Source organism: Buteo buteo, chromosome 5, assembly GCF_964188355.1.
Source record: "Buteo buteo chromosome 5, bButBut1.hap1.1, whole genome shotgun sequence".
NCBI lineage: Eukaryota > Metazoa > Chordata > Aves > Accipitriformes > Accipitridae > Buteo > Buteo buteo.
This window is the reverse complement of record NC_134175.1, coordinates 48,427,912-48,454,928: the sequence shown is the minus strand read 5'-3', so window position 1 is coordinate 48,454,928 and position 27,017 is coordinate 48,427,912. Positions and strand designations below refer to the sequence as shown.

Sequence of the window (27,017 nt, the reverse complement as noted above, 5' to 3'; positions counted from 1 at the left end):
TTTTTTTTTTTCCCCCGTGAAGTAAATTATACTAAACTTATATAAGAGAATACATTAAGTGATGGTTTGCGCAAAAGTTTACTTCCAAACGGAGTAAATTAATCATAGGATTCTGTAATATTCTTATCTGGAGGAAAGTCTGTTTAAAAAAAAAAAAAAGTCAAATAAAAAGTATGTTGAGTTACTCACGTTAGAACTGTCAGATATTTTCTTACTCCCACCACTACTCTACTTGGTACACACTGTTCTCTTCTACATGGGGCTGACTCATGCAAGTTTAGCCTCCTGGTATAGAGTATAGTATATAGACTCTAGTGATGCGAGGATTATACAGGTTACATTATTACTTCCTTTGTTCAGTCAGTCCCAACATGCAGTCAAACGTAAAGACCCCAATTGGTTTGAAAAGTTATTCTGCTGGATAGTTTTCATGAAGTATGGTAAACTAAATTCCCCTGCAGAAAATTAAGAGACTGAATAAACAAAAAGAATAGAAGAAATAGCAGATAGTCAAATTTACTGTAAAATACAGTCTTAGCCAGTATGTCTGTCACACTGTGCAGATCAAAATCTTCTTTGAGTTTTATTTTAAAATAAAACCCCCTTACTCAGTCATTACCCATTACTTTAAAAAAACTATCAGTTAGAACCTGTTCAAGACTCACATGTAATGTTTTTTCAGGTTCAGTGACCTGTGCAGCAGATACGTTCAGTTGCTTAGGCTCCCATGCCTGTGTTCCCCAACACTGGCTCTGTGACGGTGAAAGAGACTGTCCTAACGGGAGTGATGAACTGTCGACAGCAGGCTGTGGTATGTTTGCTTGTTAAAAATGTATAGCGTTTCTTTGCTTGGTGCTTTTGCCTTTACAATATCCAGATGCTGTTTCTGTCTGTAGTATCATAACCCTTATACTGTCAAGATTGTTAGTAAAGATTGATGAACCACATGTGAGCATACATACCAGTTTTCTTCAACATTTTAATCAGCCTACCATCTTCAGGCTTTGTTAATACATACTGAGGCACACCAGCTGAAGATCAGTATGTGTGTCACGTCATAGACATTATACAGCATGTTTACTAATGAAAATTAGCACATTATCGACTATGCAGTTTTATTGCTCTTCCTGAGGAAAATGCTGCTGCATGTCAGGGAGGTTGTGCATCAAAAAGGTAGATACGGTTCTGTCTCCAATTTATTCTGGCTAATTGTTCAGATCTTGACATCTCTTGCCCTATAAACTATTATTTCCAGTCTTCTGAAAAACATTTCTATTAAAAGTGCCAGGAGTTCAGTAGTAGTTTCATTAGGGGTTTTGTTTTATTAATGTATATAAAAATGGTATCGGTTAAAAATATTGACATATGTTCTCTCCACTGAATGTATATTCTATCACCATTTCTATGCTGAGTTATATTTTGAGTTTTATGGATTTTAAAGAGCTTTCGTTCAGAAGCAGAGTAACATAGGAAGGACACCTGTACTACCCAAATGTTCTATTCCTCAGAGGCAGACCTTAGGTTAGTTGTAGGCAGCACCAACTTCTGAACCCTTTCTGTCTTGCATTACATGAGATTTTAGCTATCCTGACTTCTTTAGCTGTCTTTGTGGTGACGAGTAACTTTTTCTGCTATTGAAGTGTGTGGTGTTCTTTGTATGACTCAAAAGTTATGGTTATTTCCATTGATACCACTCAGACTAACTAATTCTTGTTTCATCTTTCTGTAAGAAAATGGCTGTATATCTTACTGTTCTCAATTTCATTTATTTTTATGTACTGTATTTTCCTTAGCTCCTAATAACACCTGTGATGAGAATGCTTTCATGTGCCATAACAAAGTCTGCATTCCTAAACAGTTTGTATGTGACCATGATGATGACTGTGGAGATGGATCAGATGAATCTCTGGAATGTGGCAAGTATAACAAAAGTAGAGTAAACAGAAAAATTTCAGACTGTTAACTGTAAGGCCTTCTGCAAGGTCTGTTACTTTAAGTCACTATTGAAAAAGCATGTTTGGTGTTTGCATTTAGTAAAATTTTTCATGTAAAGTTTGAGTTGAACATGTAATGGAACATTTTAGGAAAATAATGTAATGTTGCAAATAAGAACTTACTTGTTTGCTGGTAACATAAAGAACAGATTTCATCAGTATCACTTAGAACTGTATATGACATGGAACAAATCTGCTCCTGTGATGAACTGAGCAGTCACCAAATTGTCCTTTCTCTCTCTATGCTCACCAGAAGTAGGCTGGTTTTAAGAGCAGCAACACAGTGGGTAAACCACACCTGCAAAATGTTGAAAGATCTTACGCATCTTTAAACACCATTTTGTAATTCATCCCCAAAAGTTCTGAGCACGCAGACAGACACAGAGCAGAGTTCTGCGTGTCTTCTGCTCTGGCGCAGGACACGGGGCTGCTAGCACGCGTGCCCACTAATCCACAGAGGGCTGTAGCTCCACTTGGTGTACCCACCCCACCAGGTTCAAAGCACGTGCGCTTCTACTCGCGTTGCTCTCAACGTCACAGATCACAGATGTGGTGATCTAGGCCCTTTTGCTAAAATGAGGCCGTGAGAGTGGACCTGCATGATAATGAAACTGTAAACTATTTCCTCTGTCACTAATAGGTGATGCGTGCCAGAACTCTCTATAGAAATGATTCATGTGGGGTTTGTTCCTCTATTTAGCACTATGTGATCAAGTTGAATGGTGAGGGAGTAGGAGAACCTTTCTGATCAGATTTTACTTGGAAGCAGTCTTCAGTTCCTAAATAAGTATTTAGAAATAAACAGTCACAAACTTTGGAAATAGGTGCATTTTTTTCTGCATGCTTATAATTTCTTGCTGGTGTATTTCATTTGTTTTCTATAACATCATATACATGCACGGTCCTTTAAAATACTGACAAATAAATAGTGATAGTTTGACAAACTTTTGGAAAGAGACAGAAGGAGAAAACAGCAACAGAAGCAGAGGAGGTACAAACTCCTGATCTAATTGTAGTATGGACCTGCCTTTAGGCACTGGCTCTATTTAATTTCTACTCTGTAAACTGAAATCTATAGCAACATTTGTTACGTGTTACACTGCTCCAATGCAATTTTCTGTTAGCTGGCAATCAAATACACACCTTAGTGTGTGACTAGTATGGTAAACTCATTATACTGTAATTTTGGGAAAGGGTTACATTCTTTTATGAGAAAGGGAACTACTCAGAGAGAGTAGGAATCAAATTCCAAATCACACTTTTTAAGGTGTTATCAGGATGTAAAAATAAACCACCTAATTCACCAAGATTTTCAACTTGTGACTTCTGATTGACTGCAAACTAGGTAGCCTGATCATAGCTCTATTAGGTTCTAGAGCTAGAGCTTTGCGTCTTGATATTAAAAAAAGAGATACTCTACCCTTCAGAGATACTCTTCAGCAGCAAGTCTACTGAATGGGATGAAATTTGGTTTGAAATACATTCCTAAAAGCTGTATTAAGGAAATTAAGGATTTTTTTTTCCCATCTGTATCATTGAAAAGTCTATTTTCTGGGTTTTTTTCTAGAGTATTGTTCAGATACAATATAAAAATTGAACTGGTAATGGGAGTAACCAGTTTTTACTTGTATCAGAATTTGCATCTAAACAGGTTTTAAAAGTTCACAATCATTCTAATTCTTGAAAATTTCTTTGATACAAGTTTTGATTCCATTGTATGATTCTGTCTTTTTAATGAAATCTTAATAATTAATTACTTGTAAAGGAAAAATAGCAACAATTCATACTGGGGATAGCATGAGAACAAAATACATTCTTCCTAAATTGCAGCTCCTATTGTTGCTGTAAGAGACAAAATACTCAGCTATATGAGCCACTATGTCATCCTATAAGGTATTTCTTATGTTCTTGAAAAAAAATAAAAAAAATTAGGAACTCTATTCAGGAATATGAAATTTCATCAAGAAGATGAAATACTTTGTTTATGTGGCTAATCAAAAGACACATACAGGAATAGGAAGGATTTTCTGGTTTCAGTTTCCAGCTTCTTTATGTCCTGTCATCCAGAGCAGAGGCAATATTAAGCAGAAGCCCTTGTTCTGCACATTTGTAATGACCTTTCTGATGATGACTTACTTGTGAAATGCTGCAGACATGAGGTAAAGCTGTTGGTCTGTAAAATCTTGCACTCAAAGGTGTCTCAGACAAACAAAAAATTTAACCTTTTTTCCATATCAAGCCAGCCTATCTTCTTTCAAGCATGATCTATGTAAAAAAAGGGAAAAGAACTTCTTCACAAGACCACAGAATTATTTGAATTCCAAGTAATGTATGTAATTGATGCAATAACATATTGCATTTTGAAAATAGTACATTAACACATTTCTAAATGATAACTAAAGATATACAAGCGGTTTAAAGCTCTTGATGTAGATGGATATCTCATCCCAAACAGTCAAATGTTATGCCTCCATCTGCTGTCAGAAAAAAAAGCTCTACTAGATAGCAGGAAATACAGTAATTAGAAAAAAACGAATATTAACTTTCTACTTCTAGACAGTAGAAAGTTATCAGTGCTCATTTCAGATGTTCACAGCTTCAGTAGTTAAAGCTTCAGTAGTTACTATAATTTGGATATATTCTTGGAAAAATCAAATTTATTGAGCTTAAAAGCTGCATTTTTTTCAAGACAAAAGAATGTTAAACATAATTCAGCATGATTTGGATTTTTTTAAAAACAGTTGCAAAATCATTCTTCATGGTCAGAATGAGTGTTCCTACATAATTCTTACTTTATAACCATATTTTCTTCATACATTTTCTTGAGTTTTAAACTAAATCAAGGATTGCTTTCAAGGCTCTTTTAAAGGACAGCAGATTATTTGAGGTGGGATTTATACACATAGAATACAGGAAAAGTTACATTTCTCTTTTCCAAACAGGGACATAATTTTTTTAGTAGTTGGTTTAGTGTAATGAATCTTACAAGTAAATATCTTACAAATAGAAGGTGATTTTCCCTCTGGGAATTTTTAAACTTTCATGTGTCAAAATTGAATAGAAAAAAACAAATTTGTGCTGACTTTTCTAAATTTTTCTACTGCTTTGTTGGTTTTGAACTCCAGGTTAAACAGCTGTGTTCTGAAAAGCAAGTGCCTGTCTGTAGTTTCTTTACTTCCATTATATATTATAATTTTCTGTTAGAAATGCACTTTAACATTGAAAATGTATACATTTTATATGCATTGATTTTGTGGCCATCTTAGAAAATGCATGTTTAGTGTGGTTAAAACGATTAGTGTTCTGCATGTTTTAAAGGGAAAGCATATAGTAGTAAGCATATCGCAGAAGTATTTGCTGGGTATAGTAATTTCTAAAATGTCTTTTAGAAAGCCATTTCCTCATAATAGCAAAAAGTTAAATTACACCTAAAAGAAAGTGTATTTATGATTGAGAGCTGCATAAATATGTTTTACATATGTGGGAATTGTTTCATGACTATACTGTGCTGCATAAGAGACATTTGATTCTCTCTTTGTTGGTAGACACTTGTGTATAAACTTTGTATCTCCTTTCAGAACAAAAGATACTTTTACTTACACTGCCCTGTATACACAAAATTTTATGTCAAAAGTATGAAGCAAAGTATGAAGTCATTGATTGCTGTTTTTCTAGGGTATCGTCACTGTCGTCCTGGAGAGTTCACCTGTGCTGATGGAAGATGCCTGTTAAATTCCCAGTGGCAATGTGACGGTGATTTTGACTGCCCAGACCATTCTGATGAAGCACCTATAAACACAAAATGCAAAAGTTCAGGTTCATATTTAATTTTTTTAATAACGTGTGTCCTTTCTTTTTGGAGAGCAAAGGTTTAGGATTGTAGGTAGGCAAATGTAAAAACTCGTAGCTTAAATCTCCAGTGCCTTCATGGTGATATTCCTTATGCCTTGCAAGGAGAATGTGTTTTCAGTCCTGAGCATCCAAAACATCAGTTCGCAATGTTGAAGCCACCAGTTCATATGGCATAAGATGGCTGCTAGTTCCTTAATGCATAAATTCTATTAGTACTAAAATAACATGATATTAATGTGATAATTGCCAGTTTCTAGCTTGCCCTGAAAATGTTTACTATATCTGATATACTCATCACACAGAAGTAGATCATACAAAAGGGGATGTAAAGTTGTTGTGTAAAGTAATAAACACTGGTTTATTTTTATTAGTAAATTACTGACCAAATGTGATTGGATTTATTGATAATTTCTACTGACATAAATAAGTTTGCTGAGGTCTGACTGGCTTTTAAGAAGTAAATGAATCCTGGTCTGCATATGATATTCTCTTCTGTGGCTTTTTGAAAGACCAATTCTTCTGTCTAGATCTTATGACTTTATTGCACAGTAGCCCAGTCCTTTATACCAATTTTGATGGAAATCACTCATTTGCTTTGAGGTAAGGCAACATACCTGCTGTATATTTAAGTGTTCTAAGTCTGATTTGAAGAACCTGAATGTAGCAGAAAAAACATATTCAAGTTTTGCCAAACAGGGAAAAAACATGTACGTGTGTTCTCAGATAAGGAATGCATCAGAATTCAGTCAGTCATGTTACTAGCACCTCAGCAGTCACAGGGGAGAGAAGCCCCGCTTTTTAAGTTTTGTAAACTGTAGAACTATATTTTGTGCAGAGATAATGTAGAGTACTCTCAATTATATAAAAACAAATGTGTAGGAGGGAGTAATAAGTTGAAGTATTCATACATTTTCCAAGAGAGAAATAACTTTTTAAGACACTAGAAAGTAAAAAGGTATTATAATACTCTCAGTAAGAAATGAATATTCAATTTTTACACAATTGTTTCATCTCACATGCACACATTACAGCTGATCCATGCGAAAATTCATTCCAAATACTGATAGACCACACCAAGTTGTGTTCTCTTTTTTGTTTTCCAGAGCAGTCATGTAACAGCTCTTTCTTTATGTGCAAAAATGGCAAGTGTATTCCTCAAAGGGATGTTTGTGATAACAAAGAAGATTGTAGTGATGGATCTGATGAGAAAAGCTGCCACATAAATGAATGCCTCAGTAAGAAAGTTAGCGGCTGTTCTCAAGATTGTCAGGATCTTCTTGTTGGATACAAGGTGAATAATTACAAAATGTGGTGTAATATAATGCAAATTAACTGTTTCTTAACTACTGGGTGTTTATAATAAAACTCCAGCATGTTGTACTTCCTTGTAATGAAGTAGCTTACCTACCATAGCAAGAACATTCAAATTTTTATTTCCAGTAAGCAGATGATTGCCAATTGTATTAAAAAAAAAACAGTACAGTGCATACTTTAAACCTATGGAAAAGAACATAAAATGCTTTAAATACAACAGCTCATACTGATGTATACAGAGCACTGAAAAATCAGTTGTGAAAAAGGAAAACACGTAGGAGTGAATAGCAGGAATAGCAGTTTTCTCAGATTTTTTTCCAAGTCAGAGACTTACAGAAATATATAAATGAAGTATAATCACCTTAGTTGCATAATAAAGCTATTAGTTGTCTGCATGTGATGGTGTTTTCTAAATCACCTGAATCTGCTCTTTGGCCTTGAGATGTAGAGAGGAATACTTCTTGGGTGTTACGTAAACCCTGGCCACTGCCTGCACTAACCTGTAAATAGAAGCTGAGAATAGAAGAGACATGTTTTCAGGGTTTTAACTCTGAAGTAACCCTAACTGCACCCCCAAACGTTTCATCTTTTTAATAGAATCTTGACCCACTGAGAACTAAATAAAATCTGTCCATCGTGGCTTAGCTCTAAAGGTAATTCAAACCTCTGAAACAGTGTCCTAGTCGAGAAGCCATAGACTAGAGAGCTGGAGACTACCTGGAGACTAGGCTGGGTACAGCAAAGAATACAGGAGGGAACATGATACAAAGTTTTCCATTGACGAAACTATCCCCCTATTTCAAAAGCCCTCTGCCCAGTTGCATTCCGTATCATGCACATTGCATGTGATAAGCTTTCCACAGTGATCATCAGACTCCAATAAAAATCAGCTTCGAGGGTTCTCGATCACATTATTGTATTGGTTATACAGAATGCTAGATGTTATCAATGCTTCAAGAAAAACTGTTAAAAACTGTATATCTTTACCAAAAAGCACGTGTACTTGAAAATAAAGAACTCCAAAGGGTCCATGCATCATTATTTTCATGGAAGAATCCTTTCCATATTTTTGAAAAGGTGTGTTTTTCTTCAGTTAAAGAAGAAAGAATAATTACTCATTCTACAGGGTTATTTGGGAGGGAATGGTACTTAGGATCACACCAGCAATAGTTGAAAAGAAATGTAGGTATGTCTGCCTGTCTGTAAACAGCAACGTAATTAAGATGTTACTTGAAAAAATGAGACTGCATGAAAAAGTTTATAATGCTGACATATTCAGATGTACGTAAGATAACAAACAGAATCAAAGAGTAATTCAAAATTAATGTATTTGTTTTTCTTTGCCAGTGCAAATGCTGGCCTGGATTCCTGCTGAAGGATGATGGCAAAACATGCATAGATATTGATGAATGTTCATCTGGATTTCCCTGTAGCCAGCAGTGCATCAATACATATGGAACCTACAAATGCTTGTGTGCAGAGGGGTATGAAATACAGCCTGATAACCTAAATGGCTGCAAATCCCTTTCAGGTATCGCTTTTTCTTTTTAATCCACAGCTGTATCCAAAATAATTTGTGAAATACCTTAGCCCCATGGTCTGTTACTCTTTTAGGCAAGATAAACAGAGTTACTTTAAAGCACACTACCTCTTCAGTAAACAATAGGAATGTGATTCAATGTCTGAATGTAATAATAAGTTCTATTTCTAGTATGTACTGTGCTCAAATAATTTGTAGTGAATAGTTGCAGTGGATCATAAAACTTTGAATTAGTAACTTTATTAGAAAAAGTATTAGAAAAGTTAAAATACATCACTTAATTCTATTTCTGAGTCACATGGTAATAGTATGTTTTTGATAATTGTTTAAAAGACTTCTGCTGGTTTATTTCATCAACTTTAGAATATTAGAATGTACTTCAAGCTTCCTGGTATGAAAAAGAAGAACAGGAAAAAATAATAGAAATTCCAAAATCTACTATTCTTATAGCATATGAAATCCTCCAGTCTTATACATCATACACAGTGAAGTTCAAGATACAAGAACACTGGTTATTTCCTCACCCCTCTGTCTATGCCACTGATGTTATTTTTATGTGCTTCAGTGAGTGGGATTCGCTAGATCAGTGAAATGAAGAGCAAATGTCAACAGGAAAGAAACAAAAAGCCCATTACTGTGTTCTGCTGGATTTCCTTCATAGTGCAGGCAATCTTTGGCTTGAGCAGACTTCTTATTCCAGTCTTGCACAAAGTTGTTTGTGTTTTGTTTTTAAATATCAAAAAACTTCTATTTTCTTTCTAAATGACAAGAAGACTGGAACCTCTGTCTGCTTCATATTCCTGTCTCAGGTGCTTCCCTGAGTAATCAGAGGAGACACAGGAGAGGGCAGAAATACAGTATTTGGTTTTTTGCTTTACTGCTATCTCACACCTTGCAAGCCACTCATACATTTAGAAGCCATAGATCATTCACACAAGAAGGGCAGCTGGAACACATCGTAGTAAGGTTTATTGGAGTTGTAATACATCAAACTTCAAAAGTGATCATGACAAAGCTGTTTGTGCTGTGGCAAGGATGGTTGTGCTGCGAGGAAGTGCCAACCTGTGAATGTTTGGCCTAATGCTGATTTCTTGCATAAATTGCCTTGAACTCTACAACAGAGCAGAGCATGACAGCCATTCTCCACAAAGCACTAACAGTCAGTGCTGAGGATGGTGCCTTGGAGCATTCAAGAACAGGAGAATGTCCTGAGTTGAACATAAAATGCAAGCAAGGTGGTACAATGTATTCAGTACAAGAGCAGAGTAGGCTGGTCAGCACATTACATTCCAGAACGTACGAGCAGTAAATACAAGCCTTTAATATATTTCTAATTATTAGTAGTAATTATTTTTTTTTATTTTAGCTGAGATCTCTGTTAATAGAGCTAAAATAAAGACAGCTTTTTTAATTTTTTTTTTTTTTCTATTGTGTACATCAGTGTCAGAGATGTTTCAAAGTGAGTGATAGCATGAGTGGGTATCTGAAGGAATATTTTTTGATAAACTAGAAAACCAGGGGTAAAAAAAGCCAAATCTGGCTTCAGTTCAGAATTAGAGAATCAAGTTTTGTCCAAATAGGTTTTTCTTTATGTCTGTACTGTTCAGATTATTGAAATCTCAAAAAGCAATGGTCAAAACATTGGTTTGCAACCATAAAAAATAGTAGTCTTAGTGATAATTCGAAAGTGAATGTTGAAATTAAAACAAGTGGTATGAAATATATTTCAAATTTAATCTCTGACATTAAATTAGGATAAAATACAGTATGGTTCCCATATTGCAAAGGCAAAAAAAAAAAAATTACATTGAAAGATATACTAATTGATTGCTTTGTTCATTTTTATACTGCATCATTGATCTTTCTTGGAACATTTGAATGTTTTAAATATTTCTTTCATCCATAACATTGATCAGAGCATGTAACATTTATTTTTCAAACCATCTGTATTTCAGCATTGTATTCCTGATTTTCCATAAATTAACGTAAAAGCTAGTCTAATATATTCTTTCTCCCGGGGTTTAGATGAGGAACCTTTCTTAATTCTGGCTGATCATCATGAAATAAGAAAAATTAGCACTGATGGATCCAACTACACTTTGTTGAAACAGGTATAATCATAGTACCATGCTCTAAGTTTAACTCAATACTTTTATTCTTTTCTAAAGCGTGCAACTGACAGAAACATCATCCTACAATTGGCATTGTATGCACCATAGAACAACTGCAGTATCTTCAGAGTTTTTGTAATATTTTAAATTGACTATTTTATCTGAATTTGACATGACTAAGGCTCAGGCAGTTGTTTTGTCAGTCATTCTGAAGTACTAAAAAAATTGTTATTTGTGATCCTCTTCCATCACAATATGTTTTGCACAATTTGTATATTTCAGTTTTCCAAAAAAAAGCTCCAAAAAACTATTTGGCCATATATTATTTGGGCTACTTACTGTCATAATCCAAATCTATTTTTTTGATTTAGAGAGACAATTCTAAGATTTACAGTATTACAATACATGAACTTATATCTTTGGCTAAATCTAATTTTTTTAATAATTACTTTAAATTATAACAGGAAAAAAAAAAACCTTACATGAAAAAAACTACAAAAAGAGAAAGTCACCCAGTAAATACAGAGCTGTCATTTTTAGCAGTTTCTGCTGTGCTTCTGTGCTTCACCTAAGTGTAGTTACTTACCATAGATGAGAGTTCCAAAATATGTTTTAATAAAAACATCTATTTCCTTGAGTACTAATTAATCAATTGTAGAAAGACTAGAAAATCAGTTATTGCCAGTCAATATCGTTAGGCTTTTTGTGACTTCTTGTGTCAGTAAGCTGTGCATCTTAATGTCACAAGAGAGGTGCTCAGGTCTTCACAACAGTAATTACAGAATTAACCATCTTGCATTAAACATTGACTTTATTTAAGCATAGCAAGCATTATGTTAAAGTCTGTTTGTTCTTCTGAAATCCTTCTGACTACCTCTCATTTACATCTCACTGCCTCTCTCCTCTTTTGCTGGTATATCTATTAATAGAAGCCTGTGAAAAGAGGGGAGCAACAGTAAATTTTCTTTATGGTTGGTGCTGACAGATGGTCTCAGAGCTTCATCAGTCTTGACTTTAATGGACTCCTCTTCAGTACATTAGACACCATGTAGCTCCAGCCATTGAAGAGAATCTGTGTTTTCCATATCCCATTAATTCACTAGTCTAATAAATACCTCTGCTGTTGAACCTACTGGCCTTTGATCCTACAAATACAGCATTTTTAAAAGCATCCAGATTTGAAAGCAAAAGAGGGAGCTATACCAGCAGAACAGGTGGGCTGTCTTCCTCATAAGGACATCTTTTTGTCCTTGTAATGTTATGATGGATCAGCTCTTTCTTACACATCTACTAGATAAAGGCAAATACCAGAGCTGCTCTGGCAAAGGAGCAAACCCATCTTTCTCTGTGTATTTGATCTGTGCTTTGCCATTCTAACAGTTGTTCATATAAACTCAGAGTAAAGGAGCTGAAAGTAGGAGCTCATTCAGTCTTCTCTGAGTTGCTACAAGCCAGCTTTTTCCTCTCTCTTTTTTTTTTTTCCTTCAAATATACATAAACAGTACAACTGTTTGAATTGTGTCTCATGTATGTTCTTTCCCTTCCATCTCCTTCACTCCTAGTCATCAAAATCCTTAGGGTTTCCATAGCCACAGTAGATAGAGAGAATCCTCCTCCTCATTACTTGTGATTTTTATTAATTGGGGCACCAAGGGAACACAAATCACGGCCTAGGGTACCATGTCCTGTGTGTAACAGAAACAAACAAAAACACAGGTTTAAGATGACAGACTAATGCAGCTGATGCCATTTGAAAACTTCCCTCTTCCTTCTAAAAGCAGATTACATGAGAAATGACAAAGAATTATGCTAGGAGGACTTAAACGTGCCATGTAGATCACAAAGAGGAGATGTTGTCTGGACAGAGAACTCTATTGCAGATGTACAGAAATAATTTTACCTCCAGTTGATGTTCTGATAAATATTGGAACTAAACTGACCCAAAATAAAGCATTTGACACCCAAGACTTGCAAGCAGTCAATTCCATTTATTAGTCTTAATACTTAAGAAACTTTTACAGTGTTGTAGAATACGTAGATATAAGGCTAATTTTTCACAAATTACTGGCTTTGATTTCTAGAATGTTACAGATTTTTGTAGTCTTTTGTATTCATTCACCTGTTGTCTCCTTTGTTAAACATTTGGGATGGGGGTTTATCTGTCGATGCATTTATACTAATAGTAGAAAAAGAGACAGGAGAAGTGTTTTGCAGCACAGTTACGACTGACAGAGCTGCAGTTGGTTTTGTTACAACACTGTGTGTATGGATTTTTGAAAATGAGAGTGGTCCTCCAACACTGTATTGTGTCAGGCTTTCTTTAATGGTGGTTTGCGCAGCCTAATCACTCTTTTCCTCTATATTTTGATCAAAAGATAGATTTACAGTATTACACTGCAGCAGTTGGCAGATAAGCAGTGTATCACTTTCTGTACAATTAAATAGTGTTGTTCTTAGTTGTTTACTTTAGAGTCGGCTAGTCCAGCACATCCCCTCTACAACCATGAATGACATTAATGAGGGAAGTTGCTGATCTACCTGAGAATAGAATGTCATTGGGCTGATAAGGGAATTGATTAACTGATCCTGTGGTTTTAAAAGGAGTGCAGACTGCATCTGTTCTTTTTACCACTGCTGCTCCATCTTTGATTGATAACAACATCTTTGTGTATTAAGAATAATTGTGATTTCACTACATATCAGAATGATAAGCAGATTATGGGGCAAGGCTTTCCTATTCTCAGATAAGGAAATAAGAGCCATCATCTGAATGCAGCACCTTTCTTTCTTATCTGCCATTTGGGATGAAAAGCCATTATTATATGACTCTTCTTTCCAACCTGTAGGACTACCTCAGATCTGATCACCACTCTTTCTTACAATGTATTGGCTTAGTAACTGGCGCTATAGGAGACTTCCAGATGCCTGCTGGATCTCTAACTTTCACACTTTATCTATATACTACCTCTGTGTGTGTGTGTATACACATATATATATGTACACAGTACCTATAATATAACATCTAAGAATTTAAAACCTCCTTATTCAGGAATTAAAATTAATGCTTTTTGGAACAGCACAGGTTTGAATTCCTGATTAATTTATATTAATAATAAAATGCTTTCATTAAGTGAAGATAATAAATTTTATGCTATTTCTGAGTTTATTGTTACGAAATGAATGTCATCATTTGCCAAAGTAATTCCAATGGTAGTAATTAACAGAGGAATTGAGCAAAAGTTAAACTATTTACTACTAAAGTTCATTTTAATAATAGGAAAGAAAAATGCAGAACCTTCATTTAGGTTCATATGTCATCTCTGTTTTTGAAGAGAGACAGTTCTTTGTCACCATATTTATTTCTGTTACAATTTTTATCTTATTCTGACTGTTTACAAGTAAAGTATGGAAAAATGAGAGAGGTACTTCAAAAACACGCAGTCAGTAAAATAAAGCATTTTGAATATTACATGGAAAGTATTTTGCATTCCAGATGCTATCTTACAGTCTGTAGTCAAACATTTGAATAAATGGACTTTCTTTTTTTTTCTGTTTTTAGGGGCTGAACAATGTGATTGCGATAGACTTCGACTATAGAGAAGAGTTCATCTATTGGATTGATTCCAGCAGACCAAATGGCAGTCGCATAAACAGAATGTGTTTAAATGGAAGTGACATCAAGGTAATTTGGGATTAATAATGTCACTACTAGAATAAAATTTTTTGAGTATTTTCGGAAATGCTTCTTCATGCTTTTAACCCAGATTGTGAGGTTTTGGTGTATGCCTTCAAACACAGCATGAGCTAGCAAGTCCTAGTAAAATTTAATTGCATTTGTATCTTATTTGATGTAGAGATAGGGACTCAGAGGACTGTATTTATGAGCTAAACTTCTTATGACTTAATTGACAGTTGACTGAATTGGCAGTTCAGTGTGGTTTACAGGATACCAAAACAAGAATAAGTGTAATTAGGTGTAAGCTGTGTAAATACACTGATGTGTTATTTCTTCATATACTGTTTTCTGTGATCTTCAGTTTGGTTTTGTCTCATCTCCACTGCACTGATAATGAAAATAACTCAGTGTCTTTGCTGTGAATAATCCAGGGTAAAGCTGTGCTCCTATTTCTGCACAGCCTGTTTTGCTTCTGTAGTGGAATAAGTTCACAAATCCACTGTTAAGCACAATTGTTGATTTACAGGAACATTTTTCCAGAATTTGTGATAAGCAGTACAGAATTCTTCTTTGTTTATTCTCTTATGTCTGACCCTCTTAAACATGGAACAAATGAGCAGTAACATGTTCTGTGAATTTTGTTCCCTCATTGTACACCAGTAAATTATACAGAGGCAAAATAATTCTATTTTTCATTTGCAGTTTAGTCCATGGACTGACACATCTTCAGAGCATACTGAATTTAGTCTTTTTGAGGGTTAAGGTTTGAAACTGATGTCAGTGAACCTTATTTACATCCTTCACACTGAAATAATTGTTCTTAGAACTTAAAAAAAACAATGGGTGAGTGTAAGTTATGGCACTCTAATTCCATTGGGCTAAAACTAAAATCCAGCATGCACTCAAAAGTTCTAGTGAGTGCCTACAAAGATTTTTCCTGGAAAAAATAGGAGACAGGCAAATGTAGCGTTCAAAACCCATTAAATACCTGAATCATAGTTACTGCCTTTAAACATTTTACAAAGCATCCTATTCAGCTTCTTGTCCATTCTGGATGAATCTGTATTTTGTTATTTTTAGGGAATGTTTTCAGGACTGGGGATGACCCCAGACTTTTTCTTTCTAATCATAACTATTTCAAGAACAAAGAATTTTTCCCAGTGAAAAAGTTGTAACTGCCAGGTGGGAGAGTATAAAAAAATGCCTATTGCTTTCTAATGATTTAATAATATTTTCATTTTTTAAGGAAAGGTTTCAGAAATTTGAACAAACGGTAGAAGAAAATTACGTTGGGATCATGCAGGATATTTCTTTTTTTCCTTCATTACTATTTTGCAATTTACAGAATAAGTGTCATGTTGATGGAGATTTTACTCAAATAGGATGCCAAATTCAAAGCAAAAATTGTGAAAATAAGTACATTTAATTTTCATAAGAATATGTGGCTTTTTCACTGAAAAACTTGGCCCGGGTTTGGCCTCTGAAAGCTAAGATTATGCGCAAAAGAATTATACATTGTAGCTGTCTTTTATCCAGTGCCAAATGATAACTTTATGTCTCTTTGACTTAGTTTTTAATAGGTTACCATAGCACATATTTAATAATTGATTTTACAAATAATTAGTTTCCCAGCAAACCTATTTAAATATTTTAAATTTTTTTTGTCACGAAAGAGAGGTTTTATGGTTGACAGCCTTTTCCCCTGAAGTATGAATTTCTTATTTCATTTCATTCATACTTCTTGTTTTACTATTTACTATGGATAAATATATTGTTAGTGTAAATGATACTATTTGATACATTAGCTAGGATTTCCCTTTTAGAAGATAGCATCTTTTCAGCATACCAACTCTAGCTTTCTTGCTCTGGGAAACCTGATGACATCTCATTCTTCTTCTGCGTCTGATAACGGAGGAGATATTTATACAACTGAAGCAACAAATTTCTACATAAAAGTGTTCAAACATTAACTCAGTGCTTTAGGTATAGTATTGTACATTCAAATGATATCTGTTATTGGAAAATGCTGTAGTAAGCTGGATTGTGTACATTAAATGTCACACTGGTAATCTCAGTGAGCTTAAAGTGACTCTCCAAAGGAAAAGTCATCAGAAAAGAGAGTCTAATTACTTTGGTTGATGCTTCCAGATAGTGTAGCAGACCTGTCCATTTCTACGTGAAGTGTCCCGTGTTGCAGTGCAGTGGTTGCTGCAATTACACATTTATAAAACAGTGAAGCTGGTAGTGCTAAGGAACTAGAAAATAAAGTGGTTTATTCATATTAAAAAATTGGTGCATGCCTGGTTTTAATTCTAAAAAGATTTTATGAGGTGATAAATAACATACTAACCTGAAAGGGTGCTTTTACATATTCATAACTGTATAATTGGTTTAAACTATCTCACAGTATCCCTTCTTGTCTTGAAGGCTTTTCAGTATCCTCAAATGGTAAATAAAATTAAAAATAACACATTCAGTTATATATAATCAGGTTTACATATAAAGTTTATACTCTATTGCACATGCTTTTGGTGGTGAAGATGACAGTAAATTAGAATGTACACTACAGTAATAAACCCATTATTAGTACTTAAGAAATCTCAAATATTTTCAAGTACTGCTCTCTGATTCCCCCCCCCCCCCCCCCCGCCCCCTTAAGTTCTAGTTGCACAGACCTAATCAGGATGTAATCAGGAATAGAATAGGTCAGAATAGACGTTATCAGGAATAGAATTTTTAAGCCTAGAAGCTGGACTCTAATGATTGGGAGTATTTAAATGTCACTCAACACTTAACGTGAAGAACTCCCAGCCAAGCAAGATTGAGTCATACAATCATGATGAGATTTGTAATCATGTATATTTAGAGGCATTTCTTCAAGTCTCAGAATTACTCAAGTCATCAAAAACCTTGAGAACAACACATCCCTGTCAGTAGAGCATAGGCTTTCCAGTAGGTCAGTAAATTGTTTCCATCTCTTAGTTTATTCCTTAATAATGTTGTCCTTTTGAAATGTAACTAATTCTTAGAAAGTTCCTCTTTCTTCTGCCACATGAATTTTGGAAATAAGACCACGGTATTTACTTTCCAACTAGGTAATCTTTTTTTGCCTGAGTTGAGTGCCTTTATGGTCTATCTGTCACGATGACATATGGCAGGCACTACTGCGATATTAAAATGAAATATATGCTGATGTAGACTGGTGAGAGAAATGGTGAGCTAGTAAGCAGATTTGTTTGAGGGCACGCTATGGGGGGGAGAAGCCTCATCTCCATTCAGCTCTGTGAAAAATAAACAGAACAGTAAAGGGAAAAATTTTTTTTTTCTTCTTTTTAATTAAAACAAAAGGAAAATTAGAAACTTAAGATGAAAGATACAGAATTCTTAAAAGTTAGTGCATAATGCAGGGAAGTTGGAGATTTGGTATATATATAACACCATGGTATTGTCCATTCTCCCTTACTATAAGGAAAGTGTCACATTTTCTTAGTTACTTAAGAAGTGACATTACTTCAGAAGTGTCAGTGTTTAACAGGGAACAAGACCTATTTTTCGCATGTTGTATGTGACTGTATCATATATCCAACTTCTCAGTATTTTGGTATTAGTAACTCTTGAATTGTTGTTCCTTTTCCCAGTATTTAGATGAATAATTTATGTAATTTTTGCTTTTCTAGGTAGTCCACAATACAGCTGTTCCCAATGCATTGGCTGTCGATTGGATTGGGAAGAATCTCTATTGGTCTGATACTGAAAAGAGAATTATTGAGGTGTCTAAACTCAATGGCTTATACCCTACCGTCCTTGTGAGCAAAAGAGTGAAGTTTCCTAGAGATCTGTCCTTAGATCCTCAAGCTGGGTATGAAGCAGCCATTTTGCAGTAATTCATATTTAATCATAATTTTACATTTAAATATGTGTATAAAAAACAAAGATAGGAAATACTAATTAGTTTTTTATTATCTGACTTTCAGCTACATTGGATATCAGTAGTCTAAAATGCATTACCAATGCTTACTATATCATCATTACATATAAAATTGGTATAATAGAAAGATAAATGCAGGTACTAAACCATATTTTGTTATATTTACTACTCTGTAAATGTTTTCTTTTGGTAGGAGGAAAGCAGATATTTCAAAAAATACCCCTATCTTGTTACTAAATAACAAAAAGTTCATCTTAATGGAAGACAATTCTTACATTTTGTTTCATTTATTCAGTGAACTGTCTTGTTAGCACTTTTTTGTGTTTACTAGTTTTCAAAATAATTTAGGCCATTCAACTACCACATATTTGAAGACTTTTTTCTGATAGTTTTTGCATGTTAATCGAAGAGTGACAGTGTTTAACCCCGCATAATTTGAAGATAGCTTTTGCCTTTTTTAAATTAAAGTTTTGATTTTCACACATGCCTAATAACTGGACTGATTAATTATTAGACTACATGGAGTTTATTTTAAGAGACTTAGTTTCTAACTTTAGTTTTCAGAAATTTGAAATTTTCAACATGCTTGAAAAATTTATTGCAACAACGATAAGAAGTGAGAACTGCCTAGTTAAAGTAGTTTGTTAACTGGTACCTTTAATTGCTAATGTTATTAATTATTGCATGACTTATGATTTATTTATTAATATAAATTTGTGCTGGTATTCTGAGTGCAGTTTTGAGCACCACCACCATTTTTGATTTCTTGACTGGTGTGAGAGCTATAGGAACCATGGACATTTTTTTTTTCACAGTTATACTGTCATTTTAAAAGATTATATTTCTTCCCATAAAACTGATGTCCTTGAGAAAATTAACCTAATACTATGAATTTTAGAAAGAAAGAAAGAAAAGAAATAATTTTCCCATTAACAAACTTATTTAGTATTTGATTTTCACAGAATCACAGAATAGTTGAGGTTGGAAAGGACCACTGAAGGTCAACTTGTCCAACCCCAAGAGATACAAGCCCTTTTTATTTTTTCCTGTTTGGTTGGTGGGTTGTTTTTTTTTCCAAACAGAAACTTTCCAGCCATTTCAATTTGATCAAAACCAAATCAGCATTAGACTCAAATAAACCACCTAACCACTTCATGCCAGCATCTAATTCAGGTGATAGAAGAAGAAAGATTTTATATTCTTGAAACAGAAAATGCATAAAAACACTGAGGTATTTCCTGTTTATGTGACAATATGTGTAGTGCCACAGCCACTGGTCACTGGGTCTACATGGCTCAATATGCAGTTAATGCCTCGTAAACAGAGGCCTCTCTATTCACCAGTAAACCATCATCTACATTAACACTACCCACTAAAACATCAGTGTACATTTAATTGAAAGCCATTAAAACCTGGTGAATTTCTAACCAAATGTATTCTCTTAAATAAATATTTATGCTGCATATAATCTTCAAGAAAAATGATACTTTTGAATAGTAATACTTAAATTATTATCTAGTTCCTGAATAAATAAAATACAGACTCTGGAAAGTTTGCCCTATGTCTTTTCAGATCTGGATTCTGTATGTAATACTTTCTGTTTTGTGGAACATTAGGATACATTTGCATAAACTGGATGAATAAAACTGTTGTAGTGTCTTATAACACTCCTATAGTATCATGGCCAATTAATGATTCTTTTCCATCTCTAAATCCTAAGGTTCAAGTAATCATCTCAAGTGTCAGTGACAGGAGAAAATTGTTGAGTTGGTCTGGGCTCCACCTGAACAAAGAAAAGCAGTGTAATTCCTCGTTAAGAAGTTTAACCTATCTACTTTACTATTTTAAATAGAAAAGCCATTTTCTACCAATTCTTAGAACTAGCATTCTTTCTTCCCCATAAAATTTGGCAGGGAGGATGTAGACATTTCTTAAATGTATTCAAGATACCAATACAAGGTATCTGTCCGTGGTTGCCTGGACATCCAGGATATGTTCCCTGTGTATGCAAAAATCAACTCTGCAAAGTTTGTTCAGAGAGTCTGAGTCATCCAGGAAGGTTTAGCTATACACAGGCATAATAAACTTTATTGTGCTTGTTCTCAGTGGACAGTATGTGTACAGACTTAGCTTTCCAAGGCCAAGCTCTTTTTTTTTTTTTTTTTTTTTTTTTAATAAATATCTTTGTTTATTTTAATATGAAAGCTGCTGGAAATAAAAACTGTGTTTGCATTTCAAATTCAGAGTTACTGTTTGAAGTAGTATTAATCATATCTTAGTTTTGGGTTTTTTTTCTCACAAATGAGAAATGCTACATCAACTATATTGCTGATGCCATACAATAGCAATGATACGTTTCCAAAGGAAAAGTTTTCTGTTGGAGTCAGTGGAGAAAGTTCCCTTTCTCTACTGCTTATGTGGAGCAGGCTCAGTGCCAGCATATTGCACCTGTGTTTTGTAGGATACCTGTAGCTGTTCTTAGGGCCACCATTTTCTCCTGCACACAAATAGCATTCCAAGTGGCTATTAAGAACGTGAGCTGCATCTGGGTTTTTAAAGCCTGTCCAAAAGCTTTCCCAGCTGGAAAGATCTGTCCTGAGGTTCTAAGTAATGGCATACAACATTAGCAACATGCATCCATGTACCAAATAATAAGACGACTTCTTTTTTTTTTTTGAAGAACATGCTCTGTATTCTGGCTAAATAGCATATTGAGGAGAAAATTGCTACTCAGCTTTCCAATAGTCTCTCTCAGTGCTTTACCCCCTTTTAAGCCCTTCATGTGAGAAACTGTTCTAATGTTTTCGATCTAGTACTTCCTGAAGTGATACGATTTTTGCATCGTATTACTATTAACAACAAAACAAGGTTTTGTAATATGTGTAAAAAAAAAAAAAAGGAACTGCAATACAATATTTGTCATAAGTTTAGTGGTGATGCCATTTTTGTAGGGTATGAGATTCATGAAGTCCAATCTGGGCGGTACTCAAATTCTAAGGTATCAAGACTAAGCAATTTAAATGCATTTTTTACTGGTCCACAATTAATTTGATGAAATCACATCTAACACGAGGACTGTCCTATTCAAACCCTTTACATTTAGCACACTCATTTACAGACAGGTCTAGAAAAATCCAAATATCTTATCTGGAAAATGGAAGTATTATCAAATAATTACTGATTTATTCTTGAGCTCAACTAAATAAATTAATTATTTACTCTATTTTTGCATCTCTAAACAAAGCAGCTGTTGTATTTTGTTTTATAGATACTTATACTGGATTGATTGCTGTGAGTATCCTCACATTGGCCGTGTTGGTATGGATGGCTCCAGTCAAACAGTTGTCATAGAAACACAGATATCAAGACCTATGGCTCTTACAATAGATTATGTCAACCACAGACTGTATTGGGCTGATGAAAATCATATTGAGTTTTCTGACATGGATGGATCTCACAGACATAAAGGTTGGTCAATAGCTGGGTTTTTTGAATTTGTTTTTTTCTTTTTGATAATTTTTAAATTGAAGGTGCTTTGCATGTTATGTGTAATTAGGTAAAACCTGTACTTTAAAACATTTTTGCAACCTTTATTGATATATTGTTTCCTTTTTGTCTATATTTTAAAAGTTGCTTTTCATATTCCTTCTCCATTGTGACTATTTTTTAAAAAATGCAGTAATACAGGTCCATGGAAAAAATGTCAAATGAAAACAGAAGCTCTAGGAACAGACTCAGCAATCAGAGGCTGCCCTGTCAATTCTGTATTCTAGTGTATATTTGCACACATGTTCTCGACCAAGTTACAAAGCCAGTGAAACTTGGCTGTTAAAAGTGAAAGGGATATGTCCTGTGTGCCACGTGTCACAATGTGGCTAAAAGCAGCCTTTTCTCCAGCCTGAGAAAGCCTGGAAATGCCCATTAGTCTGCTCAGCATGAGTCAATAAGGAGACCAGTATTGCAAATGTAATTTGGGGCTTTCCTGGTAGATGGGTAAAATAATAACTTTTGAAATACTTATATAATGAAGTAATCTTTATCCCTGTGTTCTGTTTCTCACCTGACAGATAATTAAAAAGCTAGTATCTTTTACCTATAAAGTGTTTTAAAAAAAAAAAAACTTTTACACTATGATGAATAGTTCTCATATTCCAAATGGTATGACTAAAGATCTTTCACTTTAACTCAAATATATGAAATACTCAGTATCAGTGTGTTGGGGTTGTTTTTTTTTTGACATGAAACTCTGTAATTGAGCTCCCTTCCACAAAGTTTTACCCAAACCTCAGAACTGCTGCTATCCTGGTAAAACTTCATGCTTTGGGCTTTTTTAGGCTTTTATCTCATACTGTGTGCCTCCAGGTTTTCTCCGAACTGCAGTTCATGAAATAACTACTTTATTTTCAGATTGAAGCTTCATTGTGAAATAAAACAAGAACAAACAAACAAAAAAGTTTTCTAGCCCTCGTATTCATGAATAGTAAGTTATAAATAGGTAATGAACAATTCAGTGGCAGTTATTTGAGATGGTAGATTGGAGAGACTACAGCAGTAGCTATGAGAGCTGTAAACATGCCCATTAATCTCAGCATTAACTTCCATGGGTTTTGTAACAAACACAGGACAGTTGTAACCTGCTCACCTAAGCAGTACTTGCATACACATACCCCCGAGTGCCAGCTGGATTCCTGCTGACAGTCTGTTTCTCTGACAGATGAAGCAAAACGCCGTACTCCTCTTGATGTTATTCCCTGTGCTGCTATCCTGCTATTTTGTTCTCATACAATTATCTTGTTACTCTTCTTTCTGGATCTTTCAAAGGAAAGAAGTAAATAATAGCCAATGTGTCTCTCTTAGCCCTAACCTGACTGCAGTGATCAAACTTTGCTCAATTTTCTCTTTCAACCTGAAAGTTTCAGAATTTTTCTTTCTCAGAAGATGTCCTCCTGTCACTAAATTTCAGAAGATATCTGCAAAATTCTAGTCATGCTGTCTTTGGTGTCCATTGCCTTGGTCTCCAGCCTATGGATTTCTCTTGCCTGAGTGGGTAAAATCAGCTTCAAATGCTTTTATATTCACAGAGTTAATGTCTTCCCCTGAGGATACGTGAACCTAGAGAAGAAGGAAATTTGTTACAAAGCCACAGCTGCTACCAGCAAAGAGCAGTTTCATACAACAAATTCTCTTTCCCGTTCAACAGAGCATCACCACTGCTAGTTTTAGACAGCTGAACACATGTTTAAGGAGCATGTCTGACTCTCTAGGTATTACAGTGAAAGTGTTAGAAGTCAAGTACTACTGGACATTCTGTGGGCTTTCATGCCTGATAGTTTTACCATCTCCATTTGTGGATGAAAATTTATAAAAATTTGGTACCGGTTAAATATCCGGGGCAAGCTCCAAAAGTGACAGTGACATTGTGTAAACCTGGTATCTTACTACTTTTGAGAACGTGTCTGTTCGAAGTACAGATGATATATAAATATTCAAGCAATAAGAAATGTACTTTGGGAAAAACATTCCAAGGTATTTAAATTATGTAGGAGGAAGATTTTTCTCCGTAGGTAATGCTGTTTGTCACTTCCTATTGTCAGGAGCTTCACTCAAAATGGGATTATCAAACCAAAACCAAGTTGTAGAAAAGTTTCTGTGGATTTGACAAAGAAGCAATAGAATACTTGGTGTCTGAAACGGATGAAACATGCCTGTAGGTTCTCCAAAGGGTGCTTTGAGAATTTTGCAAAAATCCTACATAATGATCAATTTGTCTTTAATCAGAATCTTTTCCCTGCCCCCCCCCCCCCCCTTCTCCTGGAACAATCCACTAAATAAATTTTGCATGTCTTCATGCTTCAGCACAAGACTAGAAATATTTCTGGAAGATAAAATTTAACCATTGCAAAATAATTGTCTTAATAAGGGAAACTGAGGGAAGTTCAGTGGTTGGGGTTTAGAAGAGGTGAAGCTGTAATCCCTTCTAGCCTTTTGATATGAGAACTGTAGTCCATGTGATAAGCACTTAAATGAGAAAGATTAGTTTTATATCTTGTGATAACTGTGTTTCTTGAAGACGTATTGTTCATATGGATTTCATGGTCCATTTTCCTTTGTCATTTTAAGACACTTTGTATTGTCAGAGTTAACTAAGGGATGGTTGAGTTTATTCTATCCTTTGTTTTCAAATGGAGAAGGATAAAGGCACAGATACGATGACCATAAAATACATACTCATGGAGCAGAGAAAAAAGTCTAAATGGGAATCATGTGAGTAATGCATTCTGAAGTGCTAGTTATTGTAAGCCAAGTATTTTTTCATCTGTTTCTGTGACCTTTGAGGATAAGGCTAGCTTGCTGTGAGTTTTTTCTGAGCATATGTTTTTTGGATCTTAAATTACCTGTTACAAAATATATCAGCAAATGTGACACTGATTTCACAAGACCCAGCAAATAATTATCTTGTCAGAATGGGTGGATCTTGTATAATAAAGAGATATTATTGTATGAGATAGACTGCAGGGGTCTGTGCTCTGCACTAGATACATCTTGAGGACAAAGAGAACAATCTTAGACTAATTATTGACAGGCTGTATGTTAGACCAAGGAGTGTTTATTCCATGAAATGGGAGTTTACGTGTATTTAGGTCCTAGTGTTAACACTTTTTACAACAATTTTTTTTTCTTTCTTTATTATGAATCTTAAAGATTTTTCAGGAAAAGAGAACATCTGCTACTTTTCTCTTGGAAAGTTCCTCTGCATTTCAATAGAGAAATGGGCTTTTATAATTATAAAGGGAGTCCTAGTAAGAACTTAGAAAACATGCTAACTAGGCCAGAAATCTTACAGTACTTGGGAGCTCTTCCTGGCGCTAGGGGCAGCAATGACCTTGCTTATCTATTTGAAGTTTAATGCTTGATTATGTAAACTGTCTTTAGAGCTTAGCCAATTTAGCACTGCAGCATTCACAAATGTTATGCACAGTAAATGATTAAGCAAGCATTGAAGCACTAATCTGGCTAAGCACTAAGCTGGTTTACTTCTGTGAGCTTTAAAATAAAACATTTAAGAATTTGTCAGACTTAACAGCTGCTTTTGGTTCCCACTGCCCAGAGGAAATGCAAGCTTCGCAGTTCCCTAGGTATCTGATTGCCTCATGCAGGTTTTCCTATCCTTCAGAGCTCTTAAAACCCAGAGGTGCCTACCATTTTCCCATTTCATTCTTTGAAGATGAGAATTTCAGTATAATGAAACTATAAAAGTGGAATCTGATAGTCCAGTTTAGGAAGTACAGAAGCTTCTCTGAGCTGAGATTAGTCCTTAACTGTGTGGAGTTCTTTGATGTTTTATACTGTAAAAACAAAAGTTGAGCGCTTCGTTTCTTCATCTTACAGGGGCATGAAAATTAAGCAATGAAAAAGTGTTGAACCTTAAATGAATTAAGTATTGGTAAATTACTTCCTTAGTTGTAATATAGTTAACAGAGAGAAACTTTCCTATAGTATCTCAATTCGAAAATACTTTTCTTCAAAATTGGCTTCTGCCTGAGTGTTTACAAACCTCAGAATTGGTGTACATATGTGCAAGTTTTAAAGTATCAAGTATAAGTTTGGGGGAGATTATAACCTTCTTTTTCATTTTTAGCACCTGTAATTTCAAAGATTGCTAATTGTACGGGCTTTGTAGGTAGAAAGTGAGTATTTGTGTCTAATTCTGAACTCTGCCACCAGAGTTTTATAAAAGAGTAAATCCAGTTATTTATGAAATTCTCCTAATGTAAAAGTAATCTAAGGGATTACATAGACTAATTCCTTCCAGATTTATACTGCAGTTTTCATAGTTCAAAAGTTAGAGAAGTCTGAAAAGAGGGTTTCTCACAGCAGATGGGAAATAAACAGTAGTTCTGATATTGCAACAATTTTTTCCCCAACTTTTGAGGATTCTATAGAATTACTCGTTACAGTGACATCTGATAGCACAAACTGATAATTGCTTCACCTCCACTATTGCATTCTAGATTCACTTTTCATAGTTGTTCAGATAAAATTCTCCGATTCATATGTCTTCCTAAATCTTATTATTTTATTTTATTGTATTCTATCTCTTTTAAAGGATAATATTCAGGAAAAATACACATATTCACCTTTATTAAAGGCAATTCACACAGCCACATTACTCTAAGGTTCCACAGTCTCCAGTTTATGGAGCCCAATTTATGAAGATTACCAACAGGTTGGTTTCTGTATCTTCCACTGTTCTTGTGACAATATGCCCATATTTGATTAGTTTATAAGCTTCTGAAATTAATTTTTCTACATACTCATTAAAAACTTAGCAGACATTCACTGCGTATTTCCATATGAGCTGGACATGCGCCATCACAGATTTTAAAGGATGGGCATTACTTGCCATGCAGTTGTCCCTGTGAGAACAGAGAACATAAAATACAGGGGGTTTTTCTGTCACAAGGTCTCCCCCTCATATCAACGCAATCAAAAGCAGAAGGCTTTTTAATGAAGAAAGTTGCAGAGCGTTGGAACAGCTCCTGTAGTTGAGGTAGAAGATAAATGAAATAAGCCAAAGGGGCTTAGCAGTTCGTGTGCTCGT

General features: G+C 34.8%; 1 protein-coding gene across 1 annotated transcript in view; it reads left to right on the top strand.

Moving 5' to 3' along the window:
* The window catches only part of LRP1B (LDL receptor related protein 1B), a 576,780-nt gene that overhangs the window by 444,529 nt on the left and 105,234 nt on the right, over positions 1 to 27,017 (top strand). Inside the window, exons 52-60 of the mRNA XM_075027025.1 lie at positions 683 to 811; positions 1,794 to 1,916; positions 5,670 to 5,810; positions 6,950 to 7,137; positions 8,508 to 8,691; positions 10,726 to 10,811; positions 14,371 to 14,493; positions 18,165 to 18,346; positions 21,684 to 21,883. Of these exons, the coding sequence (XP_074883126.1) occupies positions 683 to 811; positions 1,794 to 1,916; positions 5,670 to 5,810; positions 6,950 to 7,137; positions 8,508 to 8,691; positions 10,726 to 10,811; positions 14,371 to 14,493; positions 18,165 to 18,346; positions 21,684 to 21,883 (1,356 nt within the window). The remainder of the gene's footprint in view (positions 1 to 682; positions 812 to 1,793; positions 1,917 to 5,669; positions 5,811 to 6,949; positions 7,138 to 8,507; positions 8,692 to 10,725; positions 10,812 to 14,370; positions 14,494 to 18,164; positions 18,347 to 21,683; positions 21,884 to 27,017) is intronic.